This window comes from Archocentrus centrarchus, chromosome 14 (genome assembly GCF_007364275.1).
Source record: "Archocentrus centrarchus isolate MPI-CPG fArcCen1 chromosome 14, fArcCen1, whole genome shotgun sequence".
In the NCBI taxonomy this organism is placed as follows: domain Eukaryota; kingdom Metazoa; phylum Chordata; class Actinopteri; order Cichliformes; family Cichlidae; genus Archocentrus; species Archocentrus centrarchus.
The window spans coordinates 10,528,660-10,554,409 of record NC_044359.1 but is presented as its reverse complement, the minus strand read 5'-3'; the positions used below and the strand labels follow the sequence as shown (position 1 = coordinate 10,554,409).

Here is a 25,750-nt window from a genome sequence, read left to right as displayed (position 1 = left end):
TGGAGGACTTGCTTCAATATTTAAATGCAGTTTTCGCTGTCGTCAGGTCTCGGCAGACCTGTACGCCAGCTTTGAACTGCAGCTGTTGGAGATAAACTCTTCCCCCTCGGTGCTCTGCGCGGTGATTTACCGACCACCGAAGTGCACGAAGGACTTCATCGGTGACTTTGCTGACGGGTCTCATACTAAAATATGACCGTATTTTAATTGTTGGCGACTTTAATATTCATGTGTGTTGTGAGAGTGGTCCACTGGTTAAAGAATTTGCCTCGCTTATTGACTCTTTTAACTTAACACAACTCGTGTGTGGTCCCACTCATGAAAAAGGTCACACACTGGATCTGGTGTTGTCTTATGGACTTAGAGTCTGCATCACAGGGATACGTGACTGTGGTATATCGGACCATTTTCCTGTTTTATTTACAGCAGCGCTCCCCAGCTCTGGGATAAATAGAGTATCCTCTACACGTCGTGTGCGCTTGGTTAACTCTTCATGCGCTGCTGATTTTGCAGCTGCTTTTAAAAACTCTGACTTAAGCAATTTGGATTTTTGCTTGAGCCTGAATACCGAGGACTTCACTAACTCTTTTATATCTACTTGTACTGCTGTACTGGACTGTATTGCCCCTTTTACAACCAAACGCACCAAACCTTCCTCCCAGCCCTGGCTGAATGAGACAACCCGCGCTCTCAGACGTGAGTGCAGACGCGCTGAGAGAAGGTGGAAGAAGGATAAGCTCCATGTCTCCTTAGAGATCCTGCGTAACTGTTTATTGAAATACCAGAAAGCAGTAAAATATGCAAAGTCTGCTTATTTCTCTAACATTGTTTCAAGTAACAGTCACAGGCCTCATTTTCTTTTTAGTGTTTTTAATTCACTCGCTGATCCTCGCTGTAATGTGAACCAAGCGAAGGTCTGTCCTGCACTGTGCGAAAACTTTAAGAAATTTTTTGTGGAAAAAATTTCTGCCCTCAGGCCTTCATCACCTCAGGCTGAAACAGACTCATCTGCACCTCCTCCCAGCAGAGCTGTCTTTGAGCAGTTTGAGCCAGTCACACTCTCCACACTAAAGGAGGTGATTCAAAATATGAGACCTGTAAACTCTCCCACAGACTGTGTTCCGTCTCGCCTTTTTAAAGAGGCTTTTGATTCAGTGGGACCAACTATCCTCGCTCTGATTAACAGTGCGCTTGCATCTGGTTGTGTTCCAGCTGCCTTTAAACATGCAGTTGTACAGCCTCTAATCAAGAAGAAGAACCTTGACCCTGATGTTCTTTCAAATTACAGACCAATTTCTAAATTACCATTTTTATCCAAGGTTCTTGAAAAAGTTGTTTTTAAGCAACTTCAAGCATTTTTAAGTGAACATGGAATGTGGGAAAAGTTTCAGTCAGGTTTTAGAATGCGTCACAGCACAGAGACGGCTCTTTTAAGAGTTTTTAACGATCTGCTTTTAACTGTGGACTCTGGTAGTCCTGCAGTTTTAGTACTTCTAGATCTGTCAGCTGCCTTTGACACTGTGGACCACGAGATCCTTCTATCCCGCCTAGAACATGAAATTGGCATTAAAGGCACGGTTCTGACTTGGTTCAGATCTTATCTTACTGATAGAAGTTTCTCTGTCCATCTAGGAAACTATGTCTGTGTATGTCTGTGTCTCTCCACCATTTGGTTGAGAACTGAAGAAGCCTTTCGGATGAGAGGTGAAACGTCTTCAAGAAACAAAAAGAAGTCCAGTCGCCTTTTTCAAGCTCCAGAGACCATCTAGGAAACTGTTTTTCTACCACAGCAAAGCTTTCTTGTGGAGTGCCTCAGGGGTCCATTCTGGGCCCAATTCTTTTCTCATTGTATATGTTGCCTCTAGGGTCGATTTTTAGGAAACATAATATTTGTTTCCACTGTTTTGCTGACGACATCCAGGTGTATATGCCCATCAAACTGAACAGCAGAGATCCATGGGAACCCCTGCTGAACTGTCTAAGTGACATCAAGTCCTGGATGAAAAACAATTTCCTAAATCTTAATGAAAGCAAAACCGAGGTCATATGCTTTGGTAAATTTGACCCCTCAAGCAACTCCTCTGGCACTCTGAGTCATTTGGCTCCTCACTGTCGTGATGCTGTGAAAAATCTGGGTGTCATTTTAGATAGTAGTTTTAAAATGGAGAAGCAAGTAAGTGCTGTTACCAAAATCAGTTTTTACCAACTCAGAGTCATTGCCAAGGTAAAATCTTATCTCCCGCAGCAGGACCTGGAAAAAGTTATTCATGCTTTTATTACTTCCCGCCTGGACTACTGTAATTCTCTGTACTTTGGCATAGATCAATCATCTGTGCGCCGCCTGCAGGTAGTCCAGAATGCGGCAGCTCGTCTTTTAACCGGTTTAAAAAAGCATGAACACATTACCCCAGTCCTGTCATCCCTTCACTGGCTCCCTGTCCGTTTTAGAATCGATTTTAAGATTTTATTGCTTACTTTTAAAGCCTTAAACGGACTGGCACCTTTGTATCTGTCTGAGCTGCTTCACTGTCACACCCCTGTAAGAGCTCTGAGGTCATCGAACCAGCTGCTCTTACAGAGGCCTAAAACTAGACTAAAACAGAGAGGTGATCGAGCTTTTGCAGCAGCAGCACCAAAGCTATGGAACGATCTACCTCTCCATATCCGCACAGCTCAGACGATACACACATTTAAATCTCTATTAAAAACACATTTCTTTTCTTTGGCATTTGGCTGCAGTGCTACCTCCTTTTAGATGACTGTTTTATGGTATTTTATGGTACTTGTTTTAAACGTTTTAATTTTTAATTTTCTTATGTTATTTATTGTTCTTAATGTTTTTATTTATTTATTTTTATTTTATTATTTTATTTATTTATTTATATATTTTTATTTTTATTTAGTATAGTCCTTGGGGTTACAGATCTTGTACAGCACTTTGGTCAACGTCGTTGTTTTAAATGTGCTTTATAAATAAACTTGACTTGACTTGACTTGACTAGACCAAGTAAACTTTTTCTTATTTGCTGTCATGTATGTATGTTACAGTGGTGGATGCTTGTATACACGTGTATAGTGTATGCATAAGTAATCTTTGTGAGCCATAAAGGCTTCAGACTACGCTAGTAATATGTAAGGCAAACAGCTCTGTTTCTAAGCACAGAGGCTCCACCTACCTGTTGTTCCTACTTCCTGTTTTGGGGGGCAGCCAATCAGAAGAAAGGTGGATGACAGAGGAGGAGCTAAAACAGCTAGTTTCAGATAAGATAAACAAGGATTATTTTGCAATTGAGAATCAGGAAAGCTACTCTAGTAAAGTCCAAAAATATGGATATGGAAATGCGCATAATGGGTCACCTGTAAAAAGTAATTTGCTAAGAAAACATGTGCTTCCAGCTATAACTTATGTCTGCTTTGGACAATGTTTCTTTAACTATTAAGGGGACAAATCTACCTGTTGATTCTGAAGCTAATAAATTGGCATATATAATATTTTGGTTTGCACCATTGCTCAGAATTTTCAGCAAAGTCTTCAAGCTTATCGAAACCAGATATTTTGGGGCTGATATGTGGGAAAGTAAAAAAAAAAATATGGAGCAAAAAATAATTAATATCAATCTTTTATTCATCAGTGTAAAAGAAAAGTGACTCTTAATGAATGCTAACATTGATCTGTGCATGCTTAATGTGTACAAACTATGAATACATTTATAAGATGACTGTTCAGTGGGTAGCCTTGAGATGTATGCTAAGTAAGCACTTAATGATGTGTGGAACGATGTGTCATTTATTCAGTGTCTCAGTATTGATTATCCTTTCAATAACTCCTAGTTTGCCTCCTCCCTCACTCACTGGTTCCTCTGCTTGCCCTGAGCTGATCAATGTGTATGTGCCTCCTGTAATGCATAGCAGTGATAATTAGGCCCAGGAGGATATCAGTGAATTGACAGATTAATCATTTTGACCCAGTGAAGCCTGGCTGTGCTCAAGGCAGCATGCACATCGACTTTCTGTTTCCACTGAGAGCTTTCGCTGTTAAGGCATTACCGTCTGCTGGATTCGGCTGTCAGTCTGCTGGGATGAGTGTGAGTGGAAACTCAGATAAGCAGGAAGGAAAATTGTTTTCAAAAATGACACAAGATTGTACTTTTTTTAGAGAAGAAGCTAAAATCTATGAATTAAAGGTAATGATAGAAGAGCAGTGGGTGTGATGATAGGATGCTAATCTGTGCTTCATTGTCATCTGCGTTGTCCTCCAGGGCTGCAGCATGTTCACTTCAGTGAAGGCCTTCGAGGGGCAGCAGTACTCCACCCTGAAGAGGCAGTGCTTGCAGAGTGGCCTGCTCTTCGAGGACCCCCGCTTCCCCGCCACAGACGATTCGCTTTTTTACCAGGGCAACAGGATCGGACGTGTCGTCTGGAAGAGGCCTCGGGTAGGTCAGCTTGTTTCAGCAGAAAAAAAACTGATACAAGTGCGGTACTAAAGGTTTACTGCTGCTGAAAAATGTTTCTGACATTAATAAGGCCCCAAAAACTGTGAAATGATGAATGCAAATATGTAGGTATTAAATCTACAGTTAACCAAACTATTGATGATTTTTTTTAATTGCATTTATTTATTTTTGTATGAGAAAAACATCTACAGGTATGCACTGATCTAATGTACAGTGTTGATATCTGTGCACTGCTGGACAAATCACTAATTGCAGGGGAGTGTCCAGAGGGCGGGGCATATAGTGGCACTGCCACTTACCTGAAACTTGATCTACTAATATATTGTGCCATACTTTTTTTTATAGCTAAAGCTACCCAGCAGCGTCTAAGTAACTAAAATAATATCCAGCTGCAAAATCAAAGTGATAAACACATTGATGACTTAAAAATTAAATAATATGATTATGATTCTTTATAATAAGTACTTTTAATTATTTTACATCAATATATCTTGATGCTGCAACTTTTCTACTACTATTTAAGTAGAATTATGACTTTTAACTGTCTAAAAAGTTATTTTATCACTTTGCAAAACAGAATGCACAAAAAAAAATCTTTAGGCTCTTTTCATTTCTGTATGAGGACACAGGTTTACACATGAGCCTGAAAATCATGCTCAATGTTTTCCACACAAGTTTACTAAACTGTATTCATTCCTGATCAGATGAGTTACTGTTAACCTTTGTGAGCTTGGAGAGGTTAAGAATTTCTAGAACCACCCCTGCTGGATTGGCTAGTAGAGAAAAACCAATAATACAGTTACTTTAAACTATTACATAAAAGCTTTACTAAAGTCAAAGAAATGGATCACAAGGAACACAGTTGGTGCTTTTAAAATATTTCTCTCATTAGTTTCAAAGCTGCTTAGGCTCGGAAATGTGTCCGAACCAGGGTTATAATAGTTTTGGATTTTACATTATAGTTTAGTTTTAGTTAGTTTTTACTTTTTTTCTCTAATTCAGTTAGTTTTAATTAGTTTTCAGAGTGGTTTTGCTCGTTTTTATTAGTTTTATTTTTGGTTTTATGCTTAGTTTTAGTTAGTTTCAGTATTAGTTTTAGTATTTTCATACTTAATCAGGTACCCTTTAAAGATACCCTTTAAAGAAATATATTCAGCAACCAACTGTTCACAGACAGCAGAACTACATGCTAAATGTGTGTAATATTAAGGACACACATGAACATCAACAGGGAGAAACAAAGAACAATATGAACTCCAAAACTCGATAAATTCTACAATAAACTCCCAATAAAGTTCAGCCTCAGTGCAGCAGATTAACAACAGCTACATGTGGTGTTAAACAAAAACAAACTCCTTGAAGGAGTCAAAGCTCAAATCCAGCTGCATCCTGATGTTCTCACCACCTGATGCTGCTTCTGTTTTGGAGCTAGCTTGGTTAGATGCTCGCTGATTAGACTTGCAGGGTCTTTGCGGCCTATGTAGCCTACGGAAGTGTCCGACCTCATGTCCGCATTTATGCTTGCGTAGCTGGATTGCGTGTGTTAATTACCTTGTGGTTGTGTGCTGGGGTTTTTTTGGTCCTTGCTCTTTGTGCTCAGTTTTTAGGGTGCAAACATATTTGTCCCTGTTTTTTCACTTTCTTCATTCCTTCACGTCCATTCCCATAGTTTCAGCAGCTCCCTCCAGGAATTTGCTGACATTTGTGAGTCCTTATATTGATGCTTTGATTATTAGTCCTGATTGTTATTATCTGACTGATAAAGAAGCAGGAAACGCACAAGGACTAAACACAACGTTTGTGGCTGCGTTGACCCGACGAGTAGTCACGTTTCTCTGGAGGTGGAGGCCAGGTTGCCTTGTAGGATGAGAGCGGTTTCTGTAGCTACCTTGTGTGCGCTTCTCAGGTCTACTTTGATGTTGGTGTTTTTTTTCCTGACTAAGAAGTGTTCCATACATTTTTCATCATCCACAACATCATCCACAACAAGACACTCGCTGCTATCTGTGCTATCATAGTAAAAAAAAAAAAAAAAACACCACATGGGACTCTCTGAGGAGCAGCGCAGTGTGCGCACACACGCACATGCGCACCTATTTGCCCGACGGCGTTCCGAGCTTAAACTCGGAGAGAGGAAAAAAATGATTTCATATCAATCCACAAGACTTTTGAAAAAATAACAATATCTATAATTTCAGTTAGTTTTAGTTAGTTTTGTAAACTCACAATTCAGTTTTAGTTAGTTGTCGTTTCTTCCTTTTAATTTTAGTTTTTATTTATTTCAGTTAACGACAATGTTTTTTCATTTTCAGTTTTCGTTATTTCGTTCGTTTTCGTTAACTATAATAACCCTGGTCCGAACCTACAGTAGTGGTAAGAAGTTTACATGCACTCATCATGGGTATGAATATCATGGTAATTTTGGGCTTTTAGTGATTTCTTTGAACTGTTCTTTTTCCAGGGTGGAATGATTGTACAGCATACACCCGCACTACACACTGTGTGGGGTAGTCCTGCTTCTTCATTATTTCATCCACTTTGTGCAATGTACCAGTACCACTGGCAGCAAAACAGCCCCAGAGCATGATGCTACCACCACCATGCTTGACAGCTGGTGCAGTGTTCTTAGGTTTGAAAGCCTCACTTTTACTCCCCCAAACATACCTCTTGTCATTGTGGTCAAATAGCTGAATTTTTATCTCGTCAGATCTTCTCTGAGTTCCTTGGACTGTCAAACAAATCCTTTTTATGCTGGCAAAGAGAAACTACCAGTTGTAGTCAATCATGATCACTAACGAGAAGTTAATAGACCTTGGTTTTGTCAAGTTAAAAGACACCGTAGAGCAGTGGTCCCCAACCTTTTTTGAGCCGCGGACCGGTTTAGTGTTAGAAAATATTTCCACGGACCGGCTTTTAAGGTGTGGCGAATAAATACGTCAAAATAAATGATACGACCATAACCAAGTGTGATATTTTCTATAATAATAAAAAACGGGAATCCACTTTGTATTCGTATGCAACTCTATCAGCAGCGTTCTCGTAACATCCCGCCTCAACATGAATAACAGGCTCTCTGCCCACAGCGCTCCCTGGTCAGCTGTTAGAGCCATGGTAAAACATGCCTTCAAAATAAGATACACCGCAAAAACAAATACAGTAGAAATCACCTCAGTCGGATTCAAATGGCCCAGTTTGGGGTCTATTATCGAATTTCGCTGCAATGGCTTCTGCTTCATCTATGAATTTGCTTCTGCAAATTTTATAATCTGAAATTTTACTCGTAAGTGCAAGTTTGTAGCTTACACTTGCCACGATTGTCCCCGGTGAAATGAACTGATATAAACACTAAAACAATTTCCAGGCGTTGTTAGTGTGTGTGTAGTTGTGCATGAACGAGCCGATGCATGGAAGTGGGCGGACAGGAGCTGAGGAGGGTTTTAGCGCTAAACTCATCCAGTTTATGCGATCACATTTAACTGGAAATTTATTACAATGGGACCAGATTTTTCATCCGAGGTAGGTGAATATCCGACGGATTTATGTGATGATTTTATTGGAATTAATGTTAGGAAAAATCAGGACCTGCAGATGCCATCCAACTAGAGCGAAAACCCGATTTGTGCGACTTCGACTTAGGTGATTTTTACTGTATAAAGCGCATGAAAAATACAACTCACCATAACACTGAATCAGTGTAAGCCCCCTGAGCTTGTTTCTCTGATACTCATTTTTGCTGGCTTCTGGTTTGACTGGGTTCGGCCAATTTCACATGGAGCGTGGCTGCAGAGCCGCGGTGTCAAGCGCTGGAGAGTCAGTTTGATGGCTGGGTCTACCTCACTGCTATCCCCGGTGTTGATAAATAAAAATGGTAAATGGACTAGTTCTTACATAGCGCTTTTCTACTCTTGTTGAGCACTCAAAAATTTAAAGAGGCGTTATGTAGGTCAACCAACCGATTTCGTTAGACAGGCCTGAAGCTTCTGGGTTTAATTTTAGCGGTGACATATCATGTGAGCAGAAACGTCTTGACACGTCAAGAGGAAGTCATAGAGGGAAGTAACGGAGCGAATCCGCCCATTTTTCAAAATAAAATATAGTTTAAGCGCAGATAATAAGTAAAACGGAAATAATTTAAGTTATTTATTCTTTATGTGCGGCCCGGTACCAAATGTCCCACGGCCCGGTACCGGTCCACGGCCCGGGGGTTGGGGACCTCTGCCGTAGAGCCTTCAGCTCTAAAAAAAAATTCACTGTGTTTGTGTATATTCAAGCTTGTATGTATAATTTTGAGGCTGTGTGAATTAGAGAAAATCCAAATTAAATTCAAACTTGTTCACCCAATTCTTGTTTCTTTAAATTCATTGAAGATGTATGCTGTATAATCATTCCACCCTGGAAAAAGAACAGTTCAAAGAAATCATTAAAAAGCCCCAAATTACCGTGACATTCATGCCTGTGATGAGTGGATGTAAACCTCTGCCCACAACTGCATATACTATTAAGTTTTTTTTAGGAGACGAAAACGACAGAATCAAGGTGGTTTAGACAAAGGACAAATTTTGCAATATCAGATTACGTACAGACATGTTGAATGGCATCGAGCCCTCCTAACTACCACTATTATCTATTTAGAGTTTTTCTTTTTGGGTACATTAAATGCTATACAAATGTCTGAACTCAACCACTCAGCATTCGTGGCAGTTTAAAATTTGCTTCTTCAAATCATCACCTCATGATATACTGTATGTGCAACACTTCCATTTCTACTGAGTCTAGATTCTTGAGTCTTGAAATTACAAATTTTTTGCCTGTAATATTATTTAAGTGCCAGAGGGTAGTTATTCACACAGCAGGAGTAACAAACTGTTATACCTGGTCCAAGATCAGTTCACCCACGGATGTGTGGGAGCAGCATACGTGGGAATCTGTGGAAATATGTTGTGTTAAGATATTGTTAGCTATATGGACAAACTGTTGTTGTTGCTCAGTAGTTGTCATGTCGGGCGGTGTGACGGGCAGAGATGGACCCAGATGCAGGACTCCAGATACTGACATAACTTAAAAGGTGTTTATTGGGATGGATAAGAAACAAAATACAAAATCCTTCTGGGAGTCAGACGAAGAGCTGAATACAAAAAGGAAGCAAGGTAGACAGGACCACACAGGCACAGCAACATCAACGACGTGACAACAAGCAGAGAAAACACAGACCAAAAACAAAAGAACAAAAAACACTGGGCCACTGGCCCAGGACCATGACAGTACCGGCAGAGACGGATGACCTTGGGTGGGCGGCCGCGTGGCATGCGGTGGAGACTCTCCCGAACCTTAGCTGGCCTAGATTCTCCTGAACCCAGGATGGTTGAGGACTTGGAAGATTTGGGATGCTCGGAAGGTTCGGGGCGCTCGGAAGACTTGGGACGCTCGGACTGAGCAAGAACCCCTGGCGGCTCGGACTCTGGTGCGGGAACCCCTGGCGGCTCGGTCTGAGCGGGCCAAGGCTGCGGTGCAGGGCGCACAGCTGTCCCTCTGGACAGCTGGGCCTGCTTTGGGGATGGATTGGGTGTGTCTAGTGATGATGATGGTGACAGGGGCTCTGACTGGGAGGCTGCTACAGCTAGCTGGGGCTCTGACTGCGGAGGAGCTGACACTAGGGGCTCTGACTGCGGAGGAGCTGACTGAGGTGGAACTAGAGTCGGGGAATCTGACTGAGGGGAAGCTAAGGGGACCAATACTACAGAGGGAGCAGGAGCAGAGGGCACTGGGACCGAGGGAGCCAGAGCGGAGGGTGCTGGGACCGTGGGAGCAGGAGCAGAGGGCAGTGGGACCGTGGGAGCAGGAGCAGATGGCGCTGGGACCGAGGACGGGGAGACCGAGGACGGGGAGACTGAGGATGGGGAGACCGAGGGGGCCATAGGGGGTTAAAGCAGAAGCGCTGACTATGGGGACAGAGGGCAGTAAAACAGACACTGGGGAACCTGACGCTAAAGCAGGGCGAACTGACACTGGGGACTGAGAGGGAGCTGAAACAGCGGACTGAGGGAGAGCTACAGGACCTGAAACAGCGGATTGAGGGAGAGCTACAGTGGCTGACTGTGACCAAGGGGGAACTACAGGAGCTGGCTGAAACTGGAGCGACTGGGGAAGAGCTGGAGCTACAGCTGACCGGGACTGGAGTGACTGGGGAAGAGCTGGAGCTACAGCTGACTAGGACTGGAGTGACTGGGGAAGAGCTGGAGCTACAGCTGACTGGGACTGAGGCTTGGAGGTTGCTACTGCAGCCGACAAAGACTGAGGCTTGGAGATTGCTGGTGTGGGCTGTGGCAGCAAGGGCTTGGAGACTGCTGGTGCGGGCTGTGGCAGCAAGGGCTTGGAGACTGCTGCTGCAGGCTGTGGCAGCAAGGGCTTGGAGACTGCTGCATTGGGCTATGGCAGCAGGAATAAAGACAGTGGTGGTGGCTTGAAATCCAAAAACTCAGCATCCAGAGGAATAGCTGTCTCAGAAGGTGGAGATGAGTGTCGATGCTGGGTGCGCCGCTTCCTCCGTGAGGTGGATGCCTTAGGTATGGCAGCAGCTGGATCCTCCCCTTCCACCCACATCAGGGCCAAAAATGTGGCTGGACCGCTCTGCGGCGGCAAGGATGTGACCCTGACGAGACAAGGGGAAGCAAAACCAAATACACTACACAAGAAACAAGACATACCAAAACAGGAAGTGGGAAAAGGGCACAGAGATGGAGACTTGACACCAAACATAACTAGAAATGAACCACACACCAAAAACAAAAGAACAAAAAACACTGGGCCAGGACCATGACAGTAGTAATAACAGCATGCAGTACATTTATCACTGTACTTCCACGGGGTTGACCCAGATTTTCATGTAGTGCAGCTGCATAAATTGACTAAGTGTGAATTCAGCTGAATACATGTAAATATTGCTTAGTTGCAGTAATAGGCACGTTTGTCTTGGTTGGTGTAAATAAATATTAGTGTTTGAGTTACTATGCAGACTGGATGTTTGATAGCTAGCTGTTATATTAACTTTGTTATAGCACACAGGTTTTTCTGCTTTTCTTTTTTGATTATTGATATATATTTGTTCAATTACCCTTTAAATAAACATAGTCCCAAATGTAGTTTCATTTAATCTACATGTTGTGTTAGGTCAAGGATGTGTTAAATATCTAGATCTAGTGGTTATTACTAACTCTTAAATCCAAATCAATCGGACTCTGGTGCGGGAGATCAATCAAGTATCTGTGGGATGGGCTGGACAAACAAATCAGATCCATGGAGGCCCCACCTTGTAGCTTGCAGGACTTAAAGGATCTGTTGCTAACATCTTGGTGCAGATACCACAGCACACCTTCTGGGGTCCAGTGGAGTCCATGCCTCGACAGGTCAGGGCTGTTTTGGCAGCGCATTTAATCGCACTTTGCACCGTGGAACGTTTCTCAGTGCACGAGTTCCAGGCATACAGATTATATCGACGCACGATGTCAAAAATTCAGGGGCCACTTCCTTCGAAGGACCCGGCCCACGTAGACCTTCGCAGCCCACGAAGACTGCAAAGGCCGGAAGCGAGCAGCTAGCCTTCATATCAGCGTCACCTGCCCTCACCTCTGCATGTCGCCTAGCAACCGTGACGCACGATGTATATATATATATATATATATATATATATATATATATATATATATATATATATATATATATATATATCCTTAACCTCCTTAAGAAATGACACTGGACAAAAAGGGCCTATATCCAGAAAGATCTGGAACGCTCCGGAATGCTCCGTGGCAGATCTATTCGTAATGTTTCCGGAGAGAATATGGGAAGATCTGATCTGTCACAGACCTTTAAATGGATATTATCTGGATATGTAACAGATGTTCATTCAGAGTTTGGATTTTTCAGGGTCCAATCTTGTCCGTTTACGGAGAAATCTCCAAAATTTATCCGTCAAAGATCCGGTGCACATTTGTTGGGATATTGTCTGTATCTTACCACAGATAGTACCGTATTTTAGGGCTTTTATTCCAGTTGTTCCTTACTTGTGACTGCTGAGGTGTTGTCATTCCAGGAAAGATGCTCTGTCATTGGTGGCCACCAAGAACCTGAAGCTAGAGTCTCTATCTGTGAGCTTTGTGTGTCCGGTTTTCTTTGTAGGTCTGAAGTCTACGTCTACATCTCTTTGGTCTCTGTGATGTTATTGTTTGCACACATCAGATTGTGAACCTCCTCCCTGTATGCATCCCCAGTACCCTGATGATTGTTGTATCATCTGCAAACTTGATAAACAATTCATCCCTTTTTATTGTTCATTGATTGGTGTTAGATTAGCTAGCCCAAAAAAGCTATTTTGCTGGCATTTGTGGCAGCTACTAAAAACAGCTCCGGGTGCATCACTCACAGCTGAATTGGAGAGCTAAAACTTGGAGTCTTGGTGTATAATTAGATCTAATCTGAATCCTGTCCTTACACAAGACACTTTACCTATGACTTTACGTGTTCAGAATAATTAAATCCTCATTACATATACCCATAAATAACACCCCATTCCCTGATCAGTCAGTGAGGCACAGGTGATGCCCTGCAGAAATATTTTATTTTATGAATCTGGGCATAAATAGACAGCAGTATTTGCACCTGTAAAACACTCAGGTCGAGAGCTATCAAGGCCAAAGGTGCTTGCAGAACATGAGTGTAGCGACATAGAGAAAGACTAAACATTTATAATTTAACACTATAACATCAGTCGTAATCAGTCATTGCTCTGCTGCACTCTCTAGTCTCCTGTATAAGCTGGCACTGCGCGTATCATTTGGTGGTGGATGATATCAGATGCAGGGCCTCAGGATTTACTGAGCTGAGTCCCCTGCCGCTGTTATCCCCCTCTCACAGCATGCTGTGGTTCTGAATGCTGTAACCTCCTTCTGCCTGTGTGCTGCTGCAGCGTGCAGCCAGCGTGCATTGCCATGGAAACTGGGTCACACAGATTATATGTTTTGGTCTGTGCTGATGTCAGTCATGCAGACGGAAAACTGGAAGAAGTCAAAGGGAGAGAAAGCAGGAGGAGCATCCTTTTCATTTTCGCCAGGACAAGATTTGTGTCGTCACTGACAGGAGGTTAGGAACCCTGAGCAGGCAATTTTTAGCCCAGCTATTTTTAAAGGTTTTATTGAAGCACAAAAAAGCAAAAGTCATTTGCTTTAGTGAGTTATTGGGGATTTGCTTAGTCTTGCACTGGAATCTATAAAAGCACATTCCTGCACAACAATCAACCTTTAACATTAAACATTAAAACCACTGACGGGTGAAGTGAATAACAACGATCGTCCTGTTGCCACGCAATGTTTTGCTTGCAACCCCCAGAGATTCATGTAAATGTTAATTTGACATGTATGAATCATGTAAACAGCGCTGCAGCGTAAGCGCTTCCCGATGGCAGTGGCCGTGATCCCCATCACATCGCAGAAACTGCTCAGGAGCAGCTTGAGGAACACGATAATAAAGCCCCCCCAAACATCTGTAACCAGATACCCCAGGACACCCCTAGAGGTCCCGTGGCCATGCCCAAATAGTTCAGAGCTGTTTTAATTGAATAAAGAAAAGGTTTGATCAGTACAAACCAGTGGGTGGTGCTTGACCTAGTCCAGTGTCAACACTCGGTCTTTTCGCAGCCTCTCCATAGGACAAGTTTTCCTTCAGGACTTTCTGCTGAAAAAAACAAAGTTTAAACCTAACCAGTTAGTTTGTTGTCTGAAACTAACCAAATTATGCCTTTAAACTGCAAACAAAAAATTAAAGAAAGAAAAAAAAATCCACAAATTACAGAAAATATAAGTTGTTTTTTAATTTTATGTTTTAGGATTCAAACTCCAGCTAAGAACAGCTATTCAAGCAGCTAAAGATCTTGAAGTCTTTTGGTGGCTTTTACCATACCTGTGTACATTAACAGTAAACATTTTTTTCTGTTAGGTTAGGCCATCCATCCACTTTCTTCCTCTTATCCAGATGACCTATTTTATTTTGATTTAAAGTTCAGGCTTCAGACTGCTCCAATCTCTCTGTTTCATACTCTTTTTTTTTTTCTACTCATGGCTCTGTATGATTTCAGTCACAGCTCTGTCTGCTGTTCCAACCTTACGTTTATGAGGGGCAGCCAATCAGAAGAAAATGTGACATAAGGGAGGGGAAAGGAAGTTAAAATAGCTTGTTTCAGACTGCAAATGAACTGATTAGCTGCACTAAGGCCAAGTGTGAGATCACATGAGCATAATAGGCTCCCTTTCAAAGTACTTATCTGATGAAGTAAGTTTATTATTTCTAACTGCCAGTGGGTGGCGCTTGTGTAGATCCAGACTTGAATTAATGAGAGCAGTGGCCTTCAAATAAGTCCAAAGAGTTGGAACTTTTCCACCCATTTCACTTTGCAGTGAGCACCACTTTGCTTTCAAGATCAATATCTCTCATAGCATCAACAGTGAATGTTGCTGTGGCTCTTTCTTGTGCGATCTGTCCCTTTTTAAAAAGAAAAGAATGTAGCTGACCCAAAAATTGACAAGACAAAGCAGAGCTCTGTTTAACTTGTTGATACAAAAGCTGTTCTCTCTGCAAGCTCTTAGTGCAGCATTTCATTCAAGGGAGAGTGCATGATAATGAAGTTAAACATCAAATTACTTAGGAGCAGAGTGGCTGTGAGAGAATGAAATGTTCAGAACAATCAAAATTTAATGAGGTTCCAGACAAAAGCTCATTTAAAATACTGTATGCGCACTCATTGTACTGAGCATTTCTGCAAAGTCAGAGTTTACATTTAGGTCATCCTAACATGACTAGGATTAGAATATTTTTAGCATTATTTATCATTAATCATATCCTGATTTTGCTCTGATCCTGTCTTTCTGACCCAGGTCTGCATCTAATAAACTTTTTTCTGATATGCAATAATTCTGCAGTTTTTTAAAAGGTCAGTGCAACTCGTTTCATAGTACGTATGCTGGCTAAGGTTAGAGAAACATTTGACAAGGGGTACCTTTGTTGTCATCCTCTCTTTTTTTTTCCTGTATTGGCATTGAATGTTGAACACGAGCCCAGCCAAATTACACATACATTATTTTGAAGCTACGGCTGCACATTTGTGAATCTTGTTCCAGCTGTGTTAGCCATGATTCACTGTAAAACTAATTAGAGTGTAGTGATTAGAAATGGAAAATTATAATAAAAATCAAAGCCTATAATGTTAAAAACACTGGTGACTGATACTTAGTGGTGTCGAGGATTGCAGGAAGGGAAGAAGAATGCAAACTGGCAAACTTGGCGTAAATAATACAAGATTTCATTTATTCCAAAATGTTGTGTTACTTTGGATTCTTTTTGTTGCATTCCACTTTTTGGGATTTTGCGCTTGCGGCTGTTTGTGTGTTTGTATGTATGGCTGATGACTCCCCCACACCAGCTGATGAATGGAGCTGAGGAGGGCTATGAAGCTGGTTGAAAGGTTCTCAATAGCAGGGTAAATGATTAGGCTGTGCTCAGCCACAATATTCACATTACTTCAGTGTCTGCAGGGCCAGGCACTGATCGATACTCTATTACTTTTCCACCTGAGCCAATCCCTGGATGGCAGGCGACCACAGGGAGCCCTCACCACTGCTCAGACTCCACCAATCAATGCTGTTGCGGACAGGGAGAATAAATGTGATTAGATATCTTAACTCACACAGTTCCACAGTACAACATCTGAACATTACCTCACAAAGTTGTGCCGATTTGCACGGACAGACACGTTTCAGAGAGGAAGCACTCCGGTGCTGGTCAGTGTAAGGTGAGAGGATCCTGCTGCTAGAGACTGTAGGCCTCCAGGGAGCACTGCAGTGGCCTATGCTTCTGATTAAACATTTGCTTTTGCAGCATTCAGCTTTGCAGAGTCAGCAAATGACTGACCTTGGTCGTGTCCTCTGTGTGTGTCTGTGTGTTTGCGTGCTTTAGGTTCACACACTTGTATCTGTAGGCTATGATCTGCCTCTATCCATGCTTTACATGCACATGAGCTGTGAAGGCTGATAATAGCACTAATGTTTATGATTAAAGCCAAATGGTGGGCTGGAGCCTATCCCACCCCATCCTGGATAGACTGTCACAGGGCTAACACAGTCATACTTACAATCACACCTAGGGCACATGTTTTAAATCTCAATTCAGCTGCCTTGTTTAGACTGTAAAACAGTATGCAGACCACAGCAACCTCCCTGAACAGGCTGCGGTAACCGTCACAGTGGCAGACATCCAAGGTAGTGTCTCAAATATGAAGCGTTAGACAGCACCAGGCCCTAGCTAAAGAAGCCATGAGCACCTGGCAGCACAAATGAACCAACTGCTAATGGATAAAATACACCCAGAATGGCTGACCGAAGGCCAGACAGTCCTGATCCCCAGAAGGGACCCATCTAACTACTGGCCAATAACCTGCTCTCAGTGCAACAAGGAAGCACCTAGCATCATAGTGGCTAAGATGAACAGGCACATGGCTCAATACATGAGCAGAAAGGAATTTTTAGAGATACCAGGGGAGCAAAACACCAGCTACTGGTAGATAGAGCAGTGACTCAAGACTGTAAGACCAGACTGACCAACCTGTGCACTGCCTGGATTGATTACAAGAAAGCCTATAACTCGATGCTGCACACTTGGATCCTGGAATGCCTAGAACTATACAAGATCAACAAGAACCTAAGAGCCTTCATCAAGAACTCAATGGGATGTGGAGAACAACATTAGAGGCCAACTTCAAGTCCACTGCACAAGTCACCATCAAGTGCGGGATTTACCAAGAAGATGCTCTGTCCCCACTGCTGTTCTGCATAGGCCTGAATCCCCTCAGCCAGATCATCAACAAGACTGGCTACGGATACTGACTACAGAATAGAGCAGACATTAACCACCTCCTCTACATGGATGACATCAAGCTGTGTGCCAGGAGTGAACGAGATATCGATTCACTGATCCTCACCACTAGGATCTTCAGCAATGACATCGGAATGTCATTCGGACTGGAGAAGTGTAGTAACAAAGAGAGGGAAGGTAGTCAGAACTGAGGGGACTGCACTACCAGAAGGTAACATTGCAGACACTGAGGACAGCTACAAGTACCTTGTGATTCCCACAGGCAAATGGGAGGAAGAGGCCGCTAGGAAAGCTGTAACTGCAGAGAGTAAGGCAAGTCCTGAGGAGTCAGCTGAATGGGAAGAAGAAGAGCTGGGCAATCAGTCAGATAGGCTGCTGGGATAATAAGCTGGCCAAATGAGGAGATAGAAGCCACTGACATCAAGGCAAGAAAGCTCCTTACCATGTATGGAATGTTTTATCCCAAATCCAGCACCTTGAAACTGTATATTAAGTGGAAGGAAGGAGACCGAGGACTAGTGAGTGTCAGAACCACTATCCTGGATTAAACAACAAAGCTCCATGAGTATATCAAGAAGATAGCCACAAATGATCACGTGCTTAGTGAGTATGTCAGGCAGCAGAAATCTGAGAGAGAAGAGGTGCAAGAACAGGAACCATCATGGAAGGACAGGCCTCTGCACAGCACGCACCACCAGCAGATAGATCCAGTGGCTGATACCACAAAAAAACCTACCAATGGCTGGACAAAGCTGGGCTGAGGGATAGTACAGAGGCACTAATCATGGCAGCACAGGATCAAGCTCTAAGCACAAAATAGAGGCTGGGATCTACCACACCAGGCAAGACCCCAGGTGCAGGCTGTGCAGAGATGCCCCTGAGACAATCCAGCACATAACAGCAGGGTGCAAGATGCTAGCAGGCAGGGCATACATGAAACACCATAACCAAGAGGCTTTCATAGTATACAGGAACATCTGTGCCGAGTATGACCTGGAAGTCCTCAAGGCCAGCTGGGACTTCCAGATACAGACTGAGAAACTTGTGATAGCTAACCAAGCAGACATAGTAGCGGTAGACAGGTAGAGAAAGAAAGTCGCAGTGACCCGTAGACGTTACAATACCAAGCAATGGCAACATCAAGAAAAAGGAACAGAAAAAGCTTGAGAAATACCAAGGGCTGAGAGAAGCACTGGAGAGGATATGGAAGGTGAAGGTAACAGTGGTCCCCATGGTAATTGGAACACTTGGGCCAATGACCCCCAAACTGAGAGACTGGCTCTAGCAGATTCCAGGAACAACATCCAAGATCTCTTTCAAGATCGATCTTTCTATCTATCCATCCATCCATCCATCTATCTATCCATCCATCCATCCATATTGATTACAATGAGATTTGGAAAGCATGTAACTGTAAACTAAGCCGAATCAATGTGAATTCTGGAAATTTGTTAACGCAAAAGTAAATCATCAAGTCAAAAGATGTTCCAGTTTTTAATGAAAGGCCAGTTTCTGTTCTGCGTTTGTCACTCAGTCTTAGTACAGGTGGCCATTTTGTGAATGTTGCATACATAAAGGCTCACATGCACCATGCTTTCTCCCTCCTGCCCCGTCTTTTACTTTTCTAACCCTAGTTGAGTGCTGCCAGTGTGTAAAAGATAAAGAGCTGCTAAGTGGTCCTGTGCTTTCTGCTGCGTGTTGAGTAATGGCTGAGGTGCTCATCGACCCACTGGTCCCATAAAGCAGAAATCAGACAGGCTTCACACCCAGACCACTGCAAGCACAGCTCTGCAGGATGGAGTAAAAATTAAATGTAATTAAATTAAAGATAAGATACTGGCTTGTCATAGAGATGATGATGAGTTTCTGTGTGTTTGGTTTTATATATCATTTAATGCATAATCAATATATGATGATGTGACATTCACCTTATATATTACCAATAGTAATGATTTATGATCTAATTGTTGGTGTTGTATTTTATTTTAGGTTTTTAGTTATTGTGCACATTTATTTATTTATTCATTCCTATTATTGTCCTCAGATGCTGGTCTGTTATTACTCAATTCAATCAATTTTAGGGTTACTCAGCTTTAACCACTGTTGATACAAGATAATTACTTGGATACTATGTTATTATTTTGGTAATTAAATGGTAATAACTTGCCATTTCCATATAATTACCTTCTTGTTTCCACTTTATTACCCCACTAGTACCAAATTATTACTGAGCTGTAATAGAAAGTGCTGCTATAATGTTAGTGAACACATTTTGTTGCTACAAATGCAAGTCAGATCACTTTTATGCAAAGATAAGCACATTAGCAAGATCCTGAAATGCTTCCATCTTCTTGTGAAAATTAATGGAATTATGAATGCAGCAAAAAAAATGACAAACACACTGCCAGTGCAGTAAAAGCATACCTGGATACACACAACGGACCACTACCAGTCATAGATTGGCCTCCCCAGACCTCAACATTATTGAAGCAGTGTGGGATCGTCTTGACAGGGAACAGAACAAAAGGCAGCCAACACCCAAAGCAGAGCTTTGAATGTCCTTCAGGAACCCTGGAGAACTATTCCTGAAGACTGCTTAAAGAAATTACAAGCTTGCCTAAGAGAGTTCAGACTGTGTTGAAGAATAAAGGTGGTCACACCAAATGTTGACTTTTAAGCTTGTTAAAAAGTCTTGTACAAACTCTGTTTTTGCCTTATATACTTTATTTATAATTCCATTTGCATGTTTCAATAAGTGGTCGCGCCTGTTTCCCATTTATCTTAGCAAAACATGAAGAAATGAAGGCTAACCCAAGACTTTCCCACAGTACTGTACAAAGTCGTAGAGGACTCCCAGAGCTAAACCAGCCTGTCTGAAGCTCAGAACTGTCCACTGAAAATATTTGGCATGAGAAACAGGAAAAACAAGGCTTCAAAGTGGTCGCTGAAATCTTCTTTCAAAGCTGCAGCAGCTAGTCTCAGTCTCAGTCTTAGTTGCCAAACACTTACAGTCTTTAACAGAATAGGTGAGGCAACTGTGTGGTAAACATGCCCATCTCATGGTGCTGTTATCATCAGGCAGAGCCGGTTGTCTAGTAAGTCAGTGATTTGAGCCCCAGTTCGTCTTGTCCACATGTCAAGGTGTCTTTGGGCAGGATACCGAACCCCAAATTGAGTGTGTGTGTGTGCCTTGGATTGTAAAAGCCCTTTGAGTGCTCGGTGAGAGCAGAAAAACTCTAAACATGCCACTCAATTTACCATCTACACAGCGACCAGATTTATTGGAAACAGGGTTGTGTTTGATTTTTAAAAGGTACAGATAACTTTGTGTAGCCAGTCTGTATAGATGTGAGTAAAAGTGTATACCAGCAGCACACAGCCTCTAATAATCATCCCACAAATTGTCACAGGAGCCACATAAAGTCTGACTCTGACTCTGACTCTGCGTTTGTGTGTGTGTGTGTGTGTGTGTGTGTGTGTGTGTGTGTGTGTGTGTGTGTGTGTGTGTGTGTGTGTGTGTGTGTGTGTGTGTGTGTGGGTTTTGCGTACGTGCAGATAAGTGTGGAGAGTCCAGTTCACATGCAGGAGAAAAAGCATGAGCAGCTCATTGAACGTGCTGTTAGCAGTAATAGGCTGTCTGTACACACTGTGCCATAAAATGGACCTCGACACTGCAGCCGCAGCAAATGTGATTTCATAGATGCACACTGCCACCCCCCACCCCCCCCACCCCCACCTCCGACTCTTGGGTAGAGGATCATGACTGTGAAACATGGGTGCATAAGGACAGATGGTCTCTTTCTGATTCATGAACTCAATAACCTATTTATGCACCTCTGTGTCTCGTGCTGTGGGCTGTACACACTGTTTATTAACCATAAACCCTATTTCAGAGGCGTTTTTACCCTCAAAAGAATACATTTAGTTTATTTTTCTGCCACTAAAATTATTTAACAAAAAAATAAATGTTGGGTCAAAATGTAAATAGTCATTAATAAATATTAGTATGAGCTCCTGCAAGATTTCTACTCATGTATTGGCTACGCAGCATGTTTCATAACTGCTCTTGTCTTCTGCGTTTGGGAGTGTAGGAGCTGTGTGAGGACCCTCACCTGTTTGTAGATGGCATCAGTGCACATGATCTGCATCAGGGGCAGCTGGGTAACTGCTGGTTTGTAGCAGCGTGTTCCAGCCTGGCCTCTAGAGAGTCTTTGTGGCAAAAGGTAAGAATGTGTTTGTCTGTTGTCCATTTCTCCTTCTTTTTCTGCCTTTTCTCCATGTTCGCTCACCAGCTTATAATATTTAATTAATCTTATATTAAACCACAAAAATAGAAACCTACCGATGAAACACTTCTGGTTTGAATCATATCTGCTGTTACTGTAAACTCTGCACATTTTGTTGCATTAAAAACTGTTGTAATTCACCAAAATTAGAACAATCAGTTTGCAGTTGAATTGGGTCAAGTTGGCAGTTACATGCACCTGTTAAATAGTTACTGCAGGACAGCAATTTAACTGCAAAATGACAGGCACTTGGCAACCTTGCTTGAGTATTGGAATATAATCAGAATGCAGCCAGTTGGCAACCAGCTGATTTGAGTTCCTTATTGCAAAAAGACGAGTTGCAGGCAAGCTGCGCTCATTAGTCATCAGACTGACTGAGATTGACTGCAACATGTTGGCAAACTGTCTGTATTTAGAAATTACAGTAGATAGCAACTTTTTCAGACCTTTGCCAGTCTGAGAGTGATTACAGTCAGTCTAAGTTGGACCGTGATTGTTTGGAGACAAGTTGCCTCCCACCAGGCAACCTGTGCAATCAACTTGTGATTGAAAGTTGGAGGGAATGCCAAGTAACTGCAGTTGGTCACTGCAGTTACTTGTAATCAGTCTCCGACAGCTGCCTGGATTGTTGCTAAAACAACACCAACAATTTCCAGCTTTGCCAAACAAGCCACAAAACTTTGGGTGAGGCTCAGCCATGCAATGGAGGCATAATTGATGAGACAAGGTTTCCTGTACAAAAATGTTGAAAACAGGATGCAACATGTACTCAATTGTAAATTGTCCAAATTTTGTTTTTTTAATCATGCATTAAGAAACATTACTATAAGAAGTAAACACCAGACTGCAGCAATCAGTACAAGTCTGATTGCTGCAGTCTAATGTGGAGTCTCTGAGGACAGCCTGGAAGCACTAAGGCTAGATGAATGTTCTGTGAATGGGTTTAATGAGTGGGTTTTTATTTTTTTTTATTTCACATGGGTAACCAGTAAAACTGCTAATGCGAGCAGGGGCACCCTTAGCGGTGAGAGGCCAGAATAGATGGATGAATGTATAGAGGACCAATTAGTATATGACAAGTTAGATGAAAGTCCTTCTAAAACCAAGTCCTGCCACGTGGCAGCCTTCTTTGCCATGTGTCTGGGTAGTTATTTGCTAAATACGGCTTAACGTTTTGGTAAATTTGCCTCAAATTAAGATTGTAAATGCAAGTTAAACTTCTACTACGCATGTGCAGTGTCCAGCAGCGTTACAACTTCATTAACTGCTCAATCCAGAGCGCTTACACATTCAACATCACTGATTCCCATTATCATATGGATAGTCGCCAAAAAAAAAATTTGAATATATGAATTAGAAAATGTGCGTTTGTCGAGCAGCTACGCTGATCCATCATCTCAGAGATAGGACAAATAGAATAACTATGTTTGTGTCTGTTGCTTTCAGTTTAAATTAGAGCTAAATGTAACTCTGTATGTTTGCAGAGATTCTTGTTTATCTCCTCTTCTCAACTTCTTTTTTTCCACCAGGCGGGCGTGTTTGTAGCACCACCAGAGATGGTGAGAGCACTTTTGTGAGTTTTGTGTTTGGACCACACGTTGTGCATTATGGAGAGTGGCTAGCGCTCCTTTAATGAGTACACGGTACTCATTAAGGGAGATGATCAGACTATGGAGAAGATGCCAGTTCTTCAAGTACACTTACATCACACAAGTAAATAGCCTGTTTTCACACAGCATGGCTGCGCAACCTACAACAGTGTTTAAGAACATTTCCACAGATGTGTAGTCAGGATTCACACAGTGCCATATCTGTTTCTTAGCTAATTAGTCCTAAGTAACGAGATGTACAGTACTGTATAAAGTACTAGATTTTTACCTGGGGCGGCACAGTGTTGCTACAATGCTCCAAAAAGCCTGCAACTGATAGACAGAATGGCCCTGCTGCAAATAATAAGTAATAATGCAGTTTAAATGAATGAGTAATACAAAAAAATAAATAAATGCAGGGAAGTGTGTGTCATTATAAATCAGTCATAACTGTTTGTTATGTTTGGTTTGTTGTAAGGAGATGCAACAGTGCTTTGTTAACAGACTTCCCCACTTGGGTTACCGCCTCTGCCAATTGAATAAAGCAAATGATGCATTAGAGATCTTTAAATTGGCCACAGAGAACTTCACCACTCTGAGAAATGCAGTTTCCTGCAACGGAAAGTCAATTTAAAGCCTTTTAAGCACGGATTTAAATAAACAAATGTTTGCATCCTGATTGGCATCACACATCCACACGAGCCAGCTCGAGAACAAAACTTACAACGTCTTGTCAATAAAGAACAGCTTATTTGAACTGTGCTGAGCTCTCTAGCTGGTTTGTAGTCTCTGGCGTCAGAGGAAACAAAGTGATTACGTTGTTTAATGGGATTGGAAACAAGATGCCTCAGCCTGTTCTAGAGAAAAGCTGTGTTGTGGCAGACTGGCCTGAGTGCATATGGGCTCGCTTACATGATGGCTTTCTCTCTGTTTACCCTTGATCAGGTCCATCCTCAATGCTTATTGCTTATTTCTCTTCTTAGGTCTCCAGCTTTGACTGATGATTTTATCAGTCATTTTATCATTTTATCTCCATAACGTGCACAAGCACATGATGCCCAAAGTTCAGCTTGCTTGATTAGTGCGGTTGCTGTATACTGTGCCCAGGCACGATTGAGCACACAGTGCCCTGCCTGATGAGGTGGGTCTGGGTGGAGTTCAGTTGGACTCCAACACGTCCGCATATAAGAGTGTGGCATCACTTCCACTTCCTCCATAAAATGCATGAAGTCATGAACATTTATTGTGTTCTGCAGGAGCTTGAATAAGAGAATTTTAGATCCAGAGGCAAACAGAAGTGTAATAAGTATTACACAAGCAATCTACCCTGAGCTTGTTGCTTACAATGTGTAATTTACAGTACAGTACAGTGCTGATATAGACAGAGATTAATCTAAAACTCCCTACACTCCAGAAACAAAACACACTTTTTTCTCACAAAGACACAGGTTGTGACAAGAAACTGGAGACAACACAACTCTGTTAGTAAGAAAAACAAAATATTTACACCCCCCCAAAACAAAACAAAAAACAAAACACACACACAATAAAATATAGTGGGTAAATATCAGTACGTTAGTAATGCAAAGCACATATGGAAGTGTGGTGATGCACATGGAGAGTAAGAGATGCAGGGGGAGGGAGCTTTCATAGAGCAGAGCACACTCAGCACAGGCCCAGGTGTAGCTCTCACAGGTGTTGATCCTCCAATCAGCACCTGCAGGAAAGCACAGCACAGCAGAAAAGAAAACAGGCACGGAGGCCCATTTTGAATCTGTCCTCTTTGCTCTCCTCGATGAGCGTAACCTGCAACTATTGATGATGGTCAGAGTGATCGCTAATAGTCTGCTGAGCTTGTTTTCCTATTAATGCATTACATTTATCTTTAGTCTCAGTTTCATATTAAAAGTAATCTGCAAGTGTTGGCTCTACATAGAGCCAACACTTGCCACACACAGACAAGTTCATGGTTGCAGATCTGCTGTCTGTATAATAAATGTGCATGTTGAGATCCATCGTCTCAAAATAAGAGAAAATAGAAGGAAAGCTGTGCTTTTGTAGGCATGCTAGTTTATATCCTTTTCCATACTTTTTGTTTCTGGGTGTTTATGTGCGAGGAGGTCAGGCTGGAGAGTGGAGGAGAGATGGGTGAGGCATTTTACACACATGTAAACAAGCTGAATGAGTTAGAACTGATTTAAAGAAAGTCCAGCAGATGTTATGACTGTACAGTTTTAGCTGTTCAGTCTCTTTTTCAGCAGCAGTAGCGCTATTCCAGGTTTGTGGTGTGTGTGTGTGTGTGTGTGTGTGTGTGTGTGTGTGTGTGTGTGTGTGTGTGTGTGTGTGTGTGTGTGTGTGTGTGTGTGTGTGTGTGTGTGTGTGTGGGCTTAGAGGGCATCATAAAGGAAGCAGGAAGATCTGGTTTTCTGCAAGTCTAAGTGAAGTTGCAAAAAAGAAAAAAGTAACAGGTTTATATTTTTTTTATTTTGGGGCAGGAAATGTAGGG

The 25,750-nt window shown here is 42.2% G+C and overlaps 1 protein-coding gene across 7 annotated transcripts in view; it reads left to right on the top strand.

The window, feature by feature from the left end:
* Positions 1-4,268: 4,268 nt before the first annotated feature.
* The window catches only part of capn5b (calpain 5b), a 50,999-nt gene continuing 29,517 nt past the window's right edge, over positions 4,269-25,750 (top strand). For all 7 annotated transcript variants that reach the window (XR_004021017.1, XR_004021016.1, XR_004021018.1 and 4 more), the window contains exons 1-2: positions 4,269-4,433; positions 21,461-21,592. Coding sequence is in view for 4 of the 7 variants with exons in the window: in XM_030746810.1 (XP_030602670.1) it covers positions 4,269-4,433; positions 21,461-21,592 (297 nt within the window). In the remaining 3 variants the exon portion in view is untranslated. The remainder of the gene's footprint in view (positions 4,434-21,460; positions 21,593-25,750) is intronic.